Source organism: Megalobrama amblycephala, linkage group LG8 (genome assembly GCF_018812025.1).
Source record: "Megalobrama amblycephala isolate DHTTF-2021 linkage group LG8, ASM1881202v1, whole genome shotgun sequence".
NCBI classification, from domain to species: domain Eukaryota; kingdom Metazoa; phylum Chordata; class Actinopteri; order Cypriniformes; family Xenocyprididae; genus Megalobrama; species Megalobrama amblycephala.
In genome coordinates, this window is record NC_063051.1 from 25106937 (window position 1) to 25121152 (window position 14216).

A 14216-nucleotide genomic window follows, 5' to 3' on the forward strand; every position below is an offset into this window, starting at 1 on the left:
GTTAAATCCACTATTGTTTTATATAGAATTGTTATATATATATATATATAAATTAGTCTGTACAGTATTCCATGCAGTTACATCTAATTAAATTATAGAAAAATTAAGAGTAATCCCATTTAGCTTTTTAAGGGAAAGGTAATTAATTTACAGTAATTAGATTACTTTGCACAACTCTGGTAATAATTTTCATGCTTGAAATTAGTGTTGCAGACACTTTCCCAGTTTTATGACTGTATTAGTCTAAAATGATTTACTAACAGTGTCTATATAACATCTCGAATAGACTGGTTCGGTTTACTGAATGACTGGAAACAGAAAGCAAGAACGACTTGTTCTTACGATTTGAGTGACCAATCAGAGCGTCGCAAGACGTTTGAGTGACATGAGCCGCAGCCTATCAGAGACGGGCAGTGACTAATCATGCTTTGTGTTGTAAGCAAGTGTCTGTCTCAGAATCGCTAACGAAATCGAATAATTCACTCAGGCTGCCGCTTCAGGTTAGTACATATTTGACTTCCTCACATGCATTTCGTTGCTTGACCTGCCGGGAAAGGAATGTTGAACATTTGTTTGTCGGTCATCATGTCAATATTGTGTTTTGTGTTATTCCCTAGCGCAGAATGAAGACCTTAGTAGTGTTCGACTTTGACCACACTATAGTGGATGACAACAGCGACACATGGGTGATCCGCTCCACTCCCGACCAGACGTTACCGGCCTGGCTGGAGAAGTCCTACGAAAGAGGCCGCTGGACCGAGTATATGGGTCGAGTCTTGACCTACATCGGAGACCAGTCCGTCAGCCCGGACCACATGCGCGCGGTCATGGAGAGCATCCCGTTCACCGAAGGCATGATCGAGCTCCTGACCTTCATATCTGAGAATAAGAACGACATTGACTGTATTATAATCTCCGATTCTAATACTGTCTTCATAGACTGGGTTTTGCATGCATCGGGGTTGAAGTCCGCTATAGATGACGTTTTTACTAACCCTGCAAACATAGATGCACGCGGCTATATGAGTGTGCGCTGCTTTCACGCGCACGACTGTACGCAGTGTCCTATAAACCTGTGCAAGAGGAGGGTGCTGCATGATTTCAGAGAGAATCAAGCTAAAGCTGATGTGCATTATGAGAGGATTTGCTATATAGGAGATGGAGGAAATGACTTTTGCCCCATTAAAGAATTGAGAGAAGGGGATATTGCAATGCCTAGGAAAGGATTCACACTAGAGAAACTGTTGTGCAAAGCCATTTCAGAGGGTCCAGAAGCATTCAGAGCGAAAATCATACCCTGGACTAGTGGCAATGAAATCCTCCAGGAATTGCGAGCTCTAATTGAGTGATGCAGTATTATAGGCGATAGTATCTTACTGAACCAATAGATAGAATATCAAGATGTTTATTCTGCAGTAAATGCATATAGATAATTTACACACACATACAAAATTCCTTACTTTACTTGATAAATTCATTTGGGCATAGTGTAATATTTGTCATAATTGAGTTTATGTGTACATTTTACAATTTTTATTTTACTTGTTAATTTACATTTAAGTGTTTATGACAGTAAATGCAATTTGCCTTGGAGATTTAAATCATAAAATAAGCTCACTGTTAGGAATTAACAGATATTTAACAGTCTGAGGTGCTTAACATTTAATCCATTGAGGTTTGCTGTAGAACATTAAAATGAACAAATGTAAATGTTTTAACATGCTGGCTAAATATTTATTTGCACGATAGAAATTTCCCTTTAATATAACTATCTATTAATACTATACCAATGAATGCCATTATTGTATATGTTGTATTAATGAATGCAGCCTGGCTGTGACGAAAGCCTTTAACATTGCAGTTTGGTGCTACTATAAAATTAAAATAGTCTAATATTCCCATGCAGAAGATATAATACGAACCAGATTATTATTATTGGAAGCCGTAATCTGCTTTATAGTACCATATTTCTATATATACAGTGAACCCAAAAGTCTGAGACCACTAGCAGAGCTGTAGTTATGAATTCTGGAAATATTAAAACTATTTTAAAATATTAAAACTATTTCCATAAGCTAGACACAACGTTTGGATTTTGAAAATGGTATATACATTTTACAGCACTTATTATTATTATTATTGAAATGCTTAAACTATTTATTTCCAGATTTTCAGTGTGTTCTCAGACTTTCGGACCCCATTTTTTCTGGACATCAGTGGTGTTTAAAAGCCACCGGGTCATAGTAACTCATTCTGACATCATGTAAGGTGTCAGGTTTGCTGCTCTTGATTTAGATCAACAGTGCTGTTAATGTTTCTTCTTGAATGAGCCTGAATTTTTTATCTGTATTGGAAATGCAGCCTGATTCAGTGTTGTATTCGAAGCAAACAGATGAATGGAGAACATGGACTTTAGTATTGGTTTATATGACCAAAGAAGCTTGCATCCATCAGAACAAATTATTTTATATGGCTCAATCATTGCCGTATTCAACTAAGACCTTGTTCCTGTTAATATTTACAACAAATCTTGTGTCCTTTGTATTTGTGACACACGGGTCATGCACATGTTTAGTGTCCTATTAAAAAAGAATAATATTACCAGTCTAAGTTATGGCCTGTCTTTATTTCTTTGAATAATTGCCTGTGTCAGATTGGAGGTGAAACTAAGCATAGGCAGCTGCAGTAATTTACTGAAGCATTTCATTTAGGAGTCCAGCACTTTGTAGAAAATGATGTTATTACTGCACAAACCTTTTAAAGGGATAGTTCACCCAAAAATGAAAATTATGTCATCATTTACTCATCCACAAGTTGATACAAACCTGTATGAATTTGTTTCTTGTGCTGAACTTGTGCACAAATTAAGATATTTTGAAGAATGTTGGAATGGGCCCCTTTGACTTTCATAGTATTTTTTTTATGGAAGTCAATGGGGTCCATCAACTGTTTAGTTACCGACATTCTTCAAAATATCTTCTTCAGCACAAGAAAGAAATCCATACCGGTTTGATGCAATTTTGAGGGTGAGTAAATGATGACAGAATTTTTGGGTGAACTATCCCTTTAAGCTAAGAAAACTATTAGTTATAGGTTATATGATACGTTTTATTGTGGCTTTTGTTAAAGAGATATTGTAAAAGACCAATAAGGTCACCAATTAAGTAATCAATAAGTTACGAGAGGCAGTGCTGTATCGTGAATAAGTCACGGCTGAAGGCCCTTCTGCCGTGACTTATTCACAACACAGCACTAGCCTCGTGTACCTTATTGCTTTTATGAAACGGTTACCACACAATACAAGTATTAAAGCCAAAATAATATGTATCAATACAACTTTAATGAAGTAAACTTTCACTAAAAGCCTTCCTTCCGCCGGAAAAAATAGTCCCTGACTGTGAACAGCAACAGAAGTTACATCATTACGCCATTAGATGGCGGCAAAGACTGTCTTTATGAGAGTGTCAGTCAGTAGCGAAGACTTTTACGTTGAAAAGACTGAATTGTTTTGATCATGGAAGACCCAACTGACAAATGCTTTGACTAGCGTTGTCAGTCACGGGAAAACCCCTTAACTGTTAAAAGGACAGGATAATACATCAGACATTTAAACAGATTTTTTATTTTGAACATAGGACTGACCTGAAGGAAAATGCTACATCTGAATGCAGGTAATAAACTCGCTCAATCGATCTCTTTCTCACAATACTCTTCTACATAATCCAGTAAGCTTCAATATCAACTGAGAACAAACAGTTTATGTTACTAAGGTGTTGTGTAGTGATACACACAACCGTTGGGTGAAGCGGTCATAGCCGTGTTTTATCGTGAATAAAACACAGCTATTGACCAATCAGAATCAAGGACAGGAACTAACCGTTTTATAAAACAATATACCCAATATTCTTTTACTGAAATGAAACACTTCAATGAGAGAAAGGAAATAAAACACCTGATATATTTATTAATAAATTGCCACAGTGTTTGAGTTTATTTGATTGATTGCAGAAATGGTAAAGCACATTCAAACTAAAAAAATGATTTAAAAAGAGCAGCACAATGTTTGAGTGAAAAACTCAATTTCCCAGGATTCTTCCCCAGTCTCTGCGTGACATCATAACAGAGCGACGCCATACTTGATTCACGTTCGGATATCGTTTAGTGTGGCGTTTCATTGAGTTAAGACAGATCAGAGCGCAAGTAAAGTGAGTATGGTGTTTTTGTGACGTTGCTTGTTTTTCTGATATTTACAGTGTTGCGATGTTTCAGATCGGACAGAAAAAACAGCAATGACAGATTGAGCGCGCGACGTTTGTTCAGTGCCATTCTGTGACATGTGGTGCGCGTGGCGTACATGCTTTATATAGCGTTATAACCGCTGTTAACTGAACTTATATAAGTTAAATATAGTATTCATACTGCGTATTTTTGTGCTGTTGAACACTGGGTTTATAAACTTCATCAACTTAATTTCCGTTATAACAGAAACTGCATGCAGGAGTTCTGCTGTACTCACACGTGGTTTTTCACGTTCATGTGCATTTTTTTATGAGAATATAGTATGTGATGCAACTTTTTAATAGAAAATGTAAAATAGAAACAATGTAAGTGTTCACAGACTTTTAAACATGCGCAAGAAAGTGTCATGACAGTTTTTGTTGTTTATCATCCTAGCAGAGATGGCAGACAATCAGGAAATGTCTCCTCTGGAGAAGAAGGTGGCAGAACAGATTGAGGTGAGATTAGCATAACAGCCTATTTTATCTTTCCAAGCCTTCATACATACCAGTGACATGAATGCCAATGTTTCTGTGTCTGTTTAGTACTATTTTGGAGACCACAATCTCCCCCGAGACAAGTTTCTGAAGGAGCAGATGCAGTTAGATGATGGCTGGGTCACTCTGGAGACAATGCTGAAATTTAACAGGTAATTGCAAGAGAAATGTTTCTGAATAAAAGGGAATTGTAAATATGGAAAGCTGAAAATTAAAATTCTGTCATTATTTAATCACCCTCATCATGTCTTGCCAGACCTGCATTTTGTGTGTGTGTAATACTAAAGGTGAAATTTTTGAATAATGTGCACACTTCTCAAATCCATATGACAGTTCATATGGGCAGTAAAGCCCCTAAAAAGGACAGAAGAACACCATAAACTTCATCACGCACTATATATGGTCTTATCGAGCCATACCGTAGTTTTGTGTGAGGAACCGAGCGAAATTTAGCTCAAATTTTATTCTCATGCGCATTCAAATTTACCTGTGGCCCCTTTGGATGTTTTGTGCCAGACATTTTTGAAGGAGAATTACATTTGACAGCTGCAGTGGTGAGTTTACAGTCAATATAAGAGATTAAATTTTGGTCTGTTTTTCACACAAAGCTATCTTCTTCAGACTGCTTCAGAGAACTAGTATTGTGCACATGTTGTATAAATTACTTTGATAAAAAGAGAAGAGCTACATGAAGATTTTTAAATTCTCCATGGAGCCAGTCCACATAACTTTGCTGTGGTTGTGTTTGTGTCCCGTTTTGTATTTGTCCTCACAGACTAAAGAGTCTCGTGTCAGACGAAGCCGTCATTGTTGAGGCGCTACAGAAATCTAAAACGGGTCTGCTGGAGATCAGCGAGGACAAAACCAAAATAAGGCGAAACCCGAATAAACCTCTTCCAGAGAACAATGAGGAATACAGGGATGCGCTCAAACACAAATCCATCTACATGGTGAGTGAATAGGAACAATGACATTTAAGTCTTCTTTCTGCCTGCCGTGTTGCCTTTGCTCTAAAACTAATAGCTTATAATAATATTTGAACATGTCTAGTATTGTCTGTAAAACTGGGACATGTTGTCTTGTCTTGTTTTTGAATGCACTGCAGTTACATCTCCGATTGTCCTATAGGATGCTATTACTTTTCCTGCCTATTTGTTGAACCACATGGTGGATTTTGTTGATTGATTTTTTTTTTTTTTTTTTTTTTTTTTTTTTTTTTATGTTTAAATTCAACAGAAAGGTTTTCCTCTTGAAACTACATTGGATGAGGTGAAAGAGTGGCTCGCTGATAAAGGCACAGTTGAGAACATCTATATGAGGAAAGGACCCCAGAAGACTTTCAAAGTAAGGTTTTTAATAAAGTATAAGTTCTCTTAAAGATGGCATTAAAACGGAAGTTGCGATAGTCTTTTCTTCCCTATTGTGACCAATATCTGAGTGAAACAGTTTCTCAATTGAGGAAAAATGTAGGGCAAGACTTGATTTTGTCCATGGAGAATTGATTGGATGGTTGTGGTTTGCTATTGGTTGATCTCATGTGAGTGACGGGTTGCCCCGCCCTCGTGACAGTAAACACGTCATCAGAGAAGAGATGTCACTGCAAGAGGGAGGGGATGTTATTTTGATTTGGAAAAAATGTAGATACATTTTTGATTTTCATTTCATGGTGACTTTAAAGTGACAAAATAAAGCATCTAGGAAACCATTTGGACAAATAAAACGTTACTTTTGTATTATTTTATATACTATTGTAGCATTTATTAATATTTTCAGTTGATTTTAATTTAATTTTTGGTAGTTTTATGCTTTTTTTTATTACACCGTGTCTACACTGGATGCGACAAAGCATGCCTCGTCACATCCAGTGTAGACAGCATCACTGATTATAATGGTACACAATATAATTTTTTTCCCCCAAAATGTAAATAAGTCTATACATCAAAAATCCTGATTTACTCTTAGAAGCTTATTATAAGTGTTTATATTTTAGACCATTTGAGAACGTTTTCACTGGAAATTGCATACATACGTCACTCGCCCGTGCGTTTTTCGTCACATCCATAGAGAAAAGTTGCTCTGGCTACTTTGACGCATGTATGGTGTGGGAGAGGAATAGAGTAGTTGTCACAATGAGCGAGTAGAATAACCCAATCTCTGTAGAATAAAATGCGACAGAGCTTGTAATAAAACCAGAATCAACATGGGTTTAGCTTTTCGGTGATGGCGAGAACTGAGGGATTTAAAAATTTTATAAAAAGTGTCGCGAATATGCTGTTTTTATTACTCTAGAGGGCCAAAAGATAGATGGTGTACCTTTAACTACATTACTCAATGTGAACTAATAATGAAAAATACTTCTGTAAAGCATAAACAAAACTCATGTGTTTTCAATGAATTCTTGTATTTTTAACTAATGTTGAGTTGACAAAGATTAATAAATGTAACAAATGTATTGCTCATTGTTAATGTGTTAACCGTTAACTAATCAATCAGACCGTATTGTAGAATGGTATGTTTTTATATATACATTTGTATTTAGATTTCAATTATTAAGTTCAATTATTAAGTTTTAGTTAGCAACACTGGGACAGATTAAATTGTAATATATGAAAACTGTAGCTATCTGCTATCTTCCTCATCAAAACCGAGCTCTATACTGTTGTTGTTGTCGTCTGCAGGGATCAATCTTTGCGGTTCTAGAATCTGAAGATGCTGCCAAGGCTTTTGTCGAACGTGCTGATGTGAAGGAGTACAAGGGGAACGAGATGATCGTCATGATGAAGTAGGTGCTTTTGTGGTTTAGTTCCTCATGTGTCATTGTACGGGTGGGAATCTTTAGTCACCTGATGATCCGATTTCAAAATGATTCTTGATCTACTTTTTTCTTATTAATTAATTAATTAATTAATTAATTAGATTATGGACTTAAAATCCTTACTTAAGTAATTATAAGTAGCCTACTTTTTAAAATAATTACAAATTGAAAAAAATACTAAATTAAAACAGTTGTTTAAGAATTTTAAATTTATATAATTTCAAAATATACAAACAAGTATGAAATAATAAAGAGTAAAGAAACATATTACAAGCAATAAACAAATAGTGCTTTCAGTATTTAAGATTTTCCATTCAAAAACTGAGTAGTTTTTTTTTTTTTTTTCCTCTCATCTTTACTGTTGTTTGATTGTTACTATGACAACATAGACAGCGGGAGATAAGCTGCATTCATGCACAGATCTCTTTTGAAATATAAGAAGTAATGTGGTTTGTCCTGTCCGTTTAATCCCTTAAGACATAACAGGCCATCCTGTGCAACGAAGCCCGCAATTGTCCTTTGCAATTCGTTTCAACCTTTCCAAACTTTATGAATGATTATTTTACAGAAGGTTTGAGTGGTGTATGTGTGTGAGGAATTGAAAGCGAACAGAATACGGGTGTTTCTAAAGCAACACTCAGCGTCATCGCACATCTGGTTAAAACTATAAGCTATAATAAAATTCTCAGTATCGATCCAGAATTGTTGGAGAGAGAATCGCGATGCATCGCTGGATTTTTTTTTTTTTTTTTTTTTTTTTTTCTCTTCTTCTCCCTCTCCCTCTCCCACCCCTATGTCATTGCATGTTTACCTAGTAACTGAATGGTGTTGAATATACTGGTGTAAGAGGTGTTAACCTTTGACCTCTTTCTGTAGAGAGGCATACTTTTCTAAAAAGTTGGCAGAGAGGAAGCAAAATCGCGTAGAAGCAAAAGCTAAAGCAAAAAGGTAATTCACAACACTACATATTTTCTACAAAAAAAGTGAGATGACATAAAATGTTATAATTGGTAAACCTGTGCATTTCAGTGAAAAGGAGGATAAGCAGAAACAAGCTGAAGAACAAGAGCTGGTGAGTTTCATGCAGAAATGCAAATAAAACAAGTTCTCAGATGTATTTATGTTAAAGGGGTCCAATTATGCTTTTTTACAAGTCAAGTCACCTTTATTTAGTGCTTTATACAATACAGATTGTTTCAAAGCAGCTTTACATTGAAAATAAAGATTCAATGATGCAAAAGCAGCTCTTAAAAGACAATAGTAAACAGTCCTTATTCAGTTGAAATCAGTTCAGTGTTTTCATCATGGTTCAATAACTGTTTTTAAAGAACATCAATTATGAAATGACTTCAATTCAGCTATTAAGCAGCTCTGTAGAAAACAGTGATGTCATCATGCAGCTCAGTTCAGTACTCATCCAATAGTGCCAATCCAGTCAAATCAGTAATATTGCTGAATATTAAAGTGTCCCCAACTAAGCAAGCCAGAGGCGTCAGTGGCAAGGAACCCAAACTCCATCAGGTGACAGAATGGAGAAAAAAAAACGTGTGAGAAACCAGGCTCAGACGGGCGGCCAGTTCTCCTCTTGGCAACGAACGAACACGGTGTGATTATAATTCAGGCTGCATCACAATTCAGATTGTGGATAGGTAGCATTCAAAATATTTCATCCAGTTCCTTCTGCTTGAAGATTGGATTCATCACGCTGGTATAGAGGCAAAGCTGGCCATAGGGGGTCTGTGCAGAGGACTTGTCTGGTTCTTGTGGTCTTTGCTGAGGATCTGTGCCAATGGCTGTCGTGTCGGCGAGGGCTTCACAGGGGATTGTTCTAGTAGACGGTCTCTACTGACATTCAGGGCTGTGATGAGGTCGTGTCTAGGTGCAGGTCCACCATCTGATCTGGATATGGTCTGTAAATAACTAATTCTCAGATCAAGTTGTTTTTTTGTTTTTTTTTTAATGAGAGGTTTAATAACAGCCAGCTTAGAAGTTTTTGGTACGTATCCTAATGACAATGAAAAAATTAGTAATATTAAGAAGGGGATCTATGACTTCTGGAATCTCTTTCAGTAGCTTAGTCGTATAGGGTCTAACATGCATGTTGATTTTGGAGATTTATCAAGTTTAGACAATTCTTCCTCTCCTATAGTAAAGAATGAATGGAATTTTCAACTTTCTTTAGTGTGTACTGTTGCTTTTTGAGCATGAAAAAGGTCTGATCACAATGTCACTCCAAAGGGAGTTATTTTCTACATCCGTGCACACTTTTTCTGGACTTCCTGAAACGCCTCAATTGAGCAAATAAACACGTCACAATATTCCTCTTTTAAATCTTTTTATGCCCCAGACACATGCAAAATAAACTGGCTAGGCCGGGTTGAGTTATTTAGTAGTGTGTTGAAACTTGTGGTTATGGTAAGGCCGTGGCATTTCCAAAACACACTAGAAGCAGGTGACCAATCATAACACAATGATCCAGCCAACCAATCAGAGCACATTGTGCTTTACTTTTTTTAAATATAGCCAGCAGCCATATCACCCTGTAGCCCAAGACTGGTTGCCCACTGAAGCTAAGCAGGGCTGAGCCTGGTTAGTACCTGGATGGGAGACCTCCTGGGAAAACTAGTTTACTGCTGGAAGAGGTGTTAGTGAGGCCAGCAGGGGGTGCCTACCCTGTGGTCTGTGTGGGTCCCAGTATAGTGATAGGGACACTGTACTGTAACAAGCACCAGGTCCATTAAACCAAGGTTCTGACTCTCTGTGGTCATTAAAAATCCTAGGATGTCCTTCGAAAAAAGAGTAGGGGTTTACCATGGCCTCTGTCCATCATGGTCTCCTAATCATCCCCATACACTGATTGGCTTTATCACTCCTCTCTACCAATAAGCTGGTGTGTGGTTGGCGTTCTGGCGCAATATGGCTTCCGTCGCATCATCCAGGTGGATGCTGCACATTGGTGGTGGTTGAGGAGATGCCCCCCCCCCCCCACCACCACCATGTTAAGTGCTTTGAGTACCCAGAAAACGTATTTATTATTATTATTATTATTATTACTTCATAGAGAGCAGAAATAAACAGCGTTACTGACAGACTGGGAAGAGAGGTGCTGCAACAATGTCAACTATGTGAAAAGTGTTTTTTTTTTTTTTTTTTTTTTTTTTAAACATTCAAGCATGAAAACCTTTTCCAAGTAGACCCAAAAAAACAAAATCATGACCTTGAAAAAGGGCATAATAGGTCCCCTTTTATAATATTACACTTCTGTTTACCCAGAAATCCCTGGATGATCAGAGAGGCTGTCTGCTGAAGTTCTCCGGTGAATTGGGTCAGACATCGAGAGAAGATTTCCACGAGGTCTTCTCTGGTCATGCTCAGATCAAATGGATTGATTTCACCAGAGGAGCAAAAGAGGTGAGAACAAAGAATGCTTCACAAATGACTCTAATAAATAATAAAAACATACAAATAAAATAAATCATTTGATTTATACCTTAAAGATGTCTTCTTCCATTAATTTTTGATATCCTTCTCAGGGCACCATCCTGTTTCACTCAAACGCCCAAGAGGCCCTGCAAAAAGTCCGCGAGGCTAAGGGAGGGGAGGATCCTAAGGTTAAAGACCAGGTTGTTCAGTGGGAGATACTTGAGGGAGACGCAGAGATGGAGATGCTGAAGAAAATCATCGAGGATCAGCAGGAGTCCATTAACAGACGCAAAGGAGGCAGAGGTAATTTTTTCAGGACACAATAAAGACACATGCAGGTATTTCAACCCATATGATCTCACTTTTTAAAACATTTGCACTTGTTCCTGCACGCCGTATCCTATTATTGCAGGAGGTCACAGGGGTCGTGGAAGAGGCAGGGGAGGCCGCAGAGACCGAGGAGGAAGAGAACAGACCCAGTTCAGGGGAAAGAAGACCAAGTTTGAAAGTGATGAAGAGGGCGATGAAGGTAAAAGGGACATTCTCCTGTCCTTTTCTCATTGATTGATGTCACACACGTGGGTGATTTTATTTTTAATAATATAAAGTAAAATAATACTATAATATAATATTTTTTAAAAATTATTTTTTACATTATTATTAGTTTTATTTGTTTTTGCTTTTCATTTTCTTTACCTCCAAGTTCTCATGCCTAGTAATATTTATCATTTTTAAAACCATTTGTATGTTTTTATTTCTAAGTTTAATTATATTCTATACTTAAAGGTCCTGTTCTTCGTGATCCCATGTTTCAAACTTTAGTTAGTGTGTAATGTTGTTGTTAGAGTATAAATAAAATCTGTAAAATTTTAAAGCTCAAAGTTCAATGCCAAGCGAGATATTTTATTTAACAGAAGTCGCCTACATCGAACAGCCAGTTTGGACTACATCCCTCTACTTCCTTCTTTAATGACGTCACTAAAACAGTTTTTTGACTAACCTCCGCCCACAGGAATACACAAGAGTTGCGTTTGTAGAGTGTGTTTGTCGCCATGTCGTCGAAACGCTGTTATTTTCATCACGCAGTCCAATCACCGGGTCTGATTCCGGCTCAAATTGATAGGGTAAAATTAAAGACATGTTTACAATAACACTGAGCGCGTGCATCTCCACGTTATGGTAAGAGGCGTGACCTTTCCGGGCAAGGAGCGCTCAGAGCCATAGAGAGACGCTAAGCTGCTGTCGAATCACAACACAGGAACCGCTGGCACAATCAGAACTCGTTACGTATTTCTGAAGGAGGGACTTCATAGAACAAGGAAGTCATCAGCCCGTTTTTATGACAGTGGAAACAGCGGTATACAGATAAGTAAATTATGTGAAAAATACTGTGTTTTTTTACACGCGAAACATGAACACATGTTATATTGCACACTATAAACACAATCAAAGCTTCAAAAAAACACGAAAAACGGGACCTTTAAGACATAGTCTGACAGTTTATTTTCATTATTGTTATATATTGCAATATTAATAATAATTTAGCATATTTTGCAACAAATTAGATACTCATTTAAATCATTGCATCACTCTGTTCCGTAGACAACACTAAAGACGTTATACCTGTTTGTTGACTTTGGTCAGACTTTCCCTTTATGCAGTTTTAAAAACTTTTTAATTGCCTTTTGTGTTTTTAGCATAACTATTTTATTAAGAAGCTGACATTGTAGCAAAGCACATTTTCTCTTATTGTTATTGTTTGCATTTTTTTAAATGGATATCTTGTGTTTCATGCTGATGCTAGATGCTAGCAGAACTTTTTTCATCACCCACAGACTTTTCCACTGGTCAAGGTTTGAGTAAATGAATGCTAAGTTTGTTTTTGATTTTAGTCATATGAAAACAGAAATGTATTTTCCCCTTCAACAGAACCTGCCAGTCCAAAGAAGAGACCTCTTGATTCTAATGGACAAGATAATGAAGAACCGGTTTCCAAACAAGCAAAAAGCGAGAATGGTTCTTAAGGGCAAGGAGCCGTGGCCTTACTTTTGTACTGTAGATGTTCGTAAAATCAAAAGACCTTGAAAATGCATTCTCAGACTCTACTTTCTGTGTCAAAGGCTAAAAGCTGCTCAAAAGCTTGACGCCACACTTTATCCCTAAACAAAAAAAAAAAAAAGGCATCATGCATCAAGCTCTTATGAAATTCTTTTCTTAGAACAAACATACTTGATGCCTGGATGCTGTTTATTTATTTGCCATATACACACTTATGATGTTGGTATGATTTAAGATCCCATCTACAGCTTTATAAATGTGTTGTTTTCAAAGTCTATACAGCTTAAACAGTTTGCTGGTAGCACTTGTATAACTATTGACATCTTTATGCGTTCTTTCATTCCTAGAGCGGTGACAGTCTGCTTATTCTGCACCGATTGTTTTCAGCTTTATCAAAGGAGCTGATTATTGGTTCTAACAGCGTTTGTATGCAATACTGTATTATTGTAGAAATGTTTGAGGCCTATAAGTGAGCTTGTTAAGGTTTTGGAAATGTTTGGAATTTTTAGTCTTAAGCCAGTGTCCAACCCCCCCTCCCATTAACAAAAAAATATTTTTCACCTGGTAGAATATTCCATTGGTTTTGTCACTTGCACAAACATAAGATAAGTGTGAGGTATCCTTATTTCATTTTATATGTTGCTGTAAAGATGCTTCAAGTGGTTAGAGGCATATATGTCTGAAGAGTTATCATTAAGAGTACTTAATTTTGACTGAAGATTTTTTTTAAATCACCTTTTCTTTATTACAGCAACAGAAACATGTCTCTTAATCTAAAGTGCTGTTTTAGATGACATGCTTCATATTTACCCCTTCAGGGCTTCAACAGGCATTCATTGTTTTGTTTTTCCCTTGTTTTTTACTGTATCTCATGTGTTGAGATGAATATTACATACATTTAGAATTTCAATAAAGATCTTGAAAAATAGTAATTATATGTGGTTTTACCTGGGAAATTGTCATTACTGATGCAGTAGTTAGTAGGGCTGGTTTAAAATATTTCTCGATTTTACTCGCTCTCATTTTTGATGAACCAAATTGAATTTTGTAGCATGCCTCCCATCCAATAAATCGCAATAAGCTTGGTACTTTGTTACTCAGATTTAAAATTCAAAGAAACAAAAAACAAAAACATTTTATTACGA

At 36.8% G+C, this 14216-nt stretch overlaps 2 protein-coding genes across 5 annotated transcripts; both read left to right on the forward strand.

The window, feature by feature from the left end:
• The first annotated feature begins 370 nt into the window (after window positions 1–370).
• phospho2 (phosphatase, orphan 2) lies at window positions 371–2610 on the forward strand. 2 transcript variants are annotated; one of them, XM_048200246.1, is made up of 2 exons: window positions 371–500; window positions 623–2610. In XM_048200246.1, the coding sequence occupies exon 2, from the start codon at window positions 624–626 to the stop codon at window positions 1347–1349; it is 726 nt and encodes a 241-aa protein (XP_048056203.1). In that variant the 5' UTR covers window positions 371–500; window position 623; the 3' UTR covers window positions 1350–2610. The 2 variants fall into 2 exon arrangements, with proteins under 2 accessions (XP_048056203.1, XP_048056202.1); XM_048200245.1 differs by having other exon boundaries at window positions 381–500; window positions 618–2610.
• A 1456-nt stretch (window positions 2611–4066) lies between these two features.
• On the forward strand, window positions 4067–14003 carry ssb (small RNA binding exonuclease protection factor La). 3 transcript variants are annotated; one of them, XM_048200231.1, is made up of 12 exons: window positions 4067–4205; window positions 4675–4736; window positions 4824–4927; window positions 5551–5725; window positions 6012–6119; window positions 7454–7557; window positions 8467–8538; window positions 8620–8662; window positions 10864–11001; window positions 11124–11316; window positions 11426–11542; window positions 12943–14003. In XM_048200231.1, the coding sequence occupies exons 2-12, from the start codon at window positions 4680–4682 to the stop codon at window positions 13035–13037; spliced, it is 1206 nt and encodes a 401-aa protein (XP_048056188.1). In that variant the 5' UTR covers window positions 4067–4205; window positions 4675–4679; the 3' UTR covers window positions 13038–14003. The 3 variants fall into 3 exon arrangements, with proteins under 3 accessions (XP_048056188.1, XP_048056189.1, XP_048056190.1); XM_048200232.1 differs by having other exon boundaries at window positions 4072–4205; window positions 4678–4736; XM_048200233.1 differs by lacking the exon at window positions 4067–4205 and adding an exon at window positions 4542–4559.
• The last annotated feature ends 213 nt before the right edge of the window (window positions 14004–14216 follow it).

Excerpts from the sequence above, each read along its gene's own strand:
- phospho2 (XM_048200246.1), top strand. The coding sequence starts at position 624 with ATGAAGACCTTAGTAGTGTTCGACTTTGACCACACTATAGTGGATGAC.
- ssb (XM_048200231.1), top strand. The coding sequence starts at position 4,680 with ATGGCAGACAATCAGGAAATGTCTCCTCTGGAGAAGAAGGTGGCAGAA. Across the intron at positions 8,539-8,619 it reads GCAAAAGCTAAAGCAAAAAG|TGAAAAGGAGGATAAGCAGA; the intron begins GTAATTCACAAC and ends TGTGCATTTCAG. Across the intron at positions 11,543-12,942 it reads TGATGAAGAGGGCGATGAAG|AACCTGCCAGTCCAAAGAAG; the intron begins GTAAAAGGGACA and ends CCCCTTCAACAG.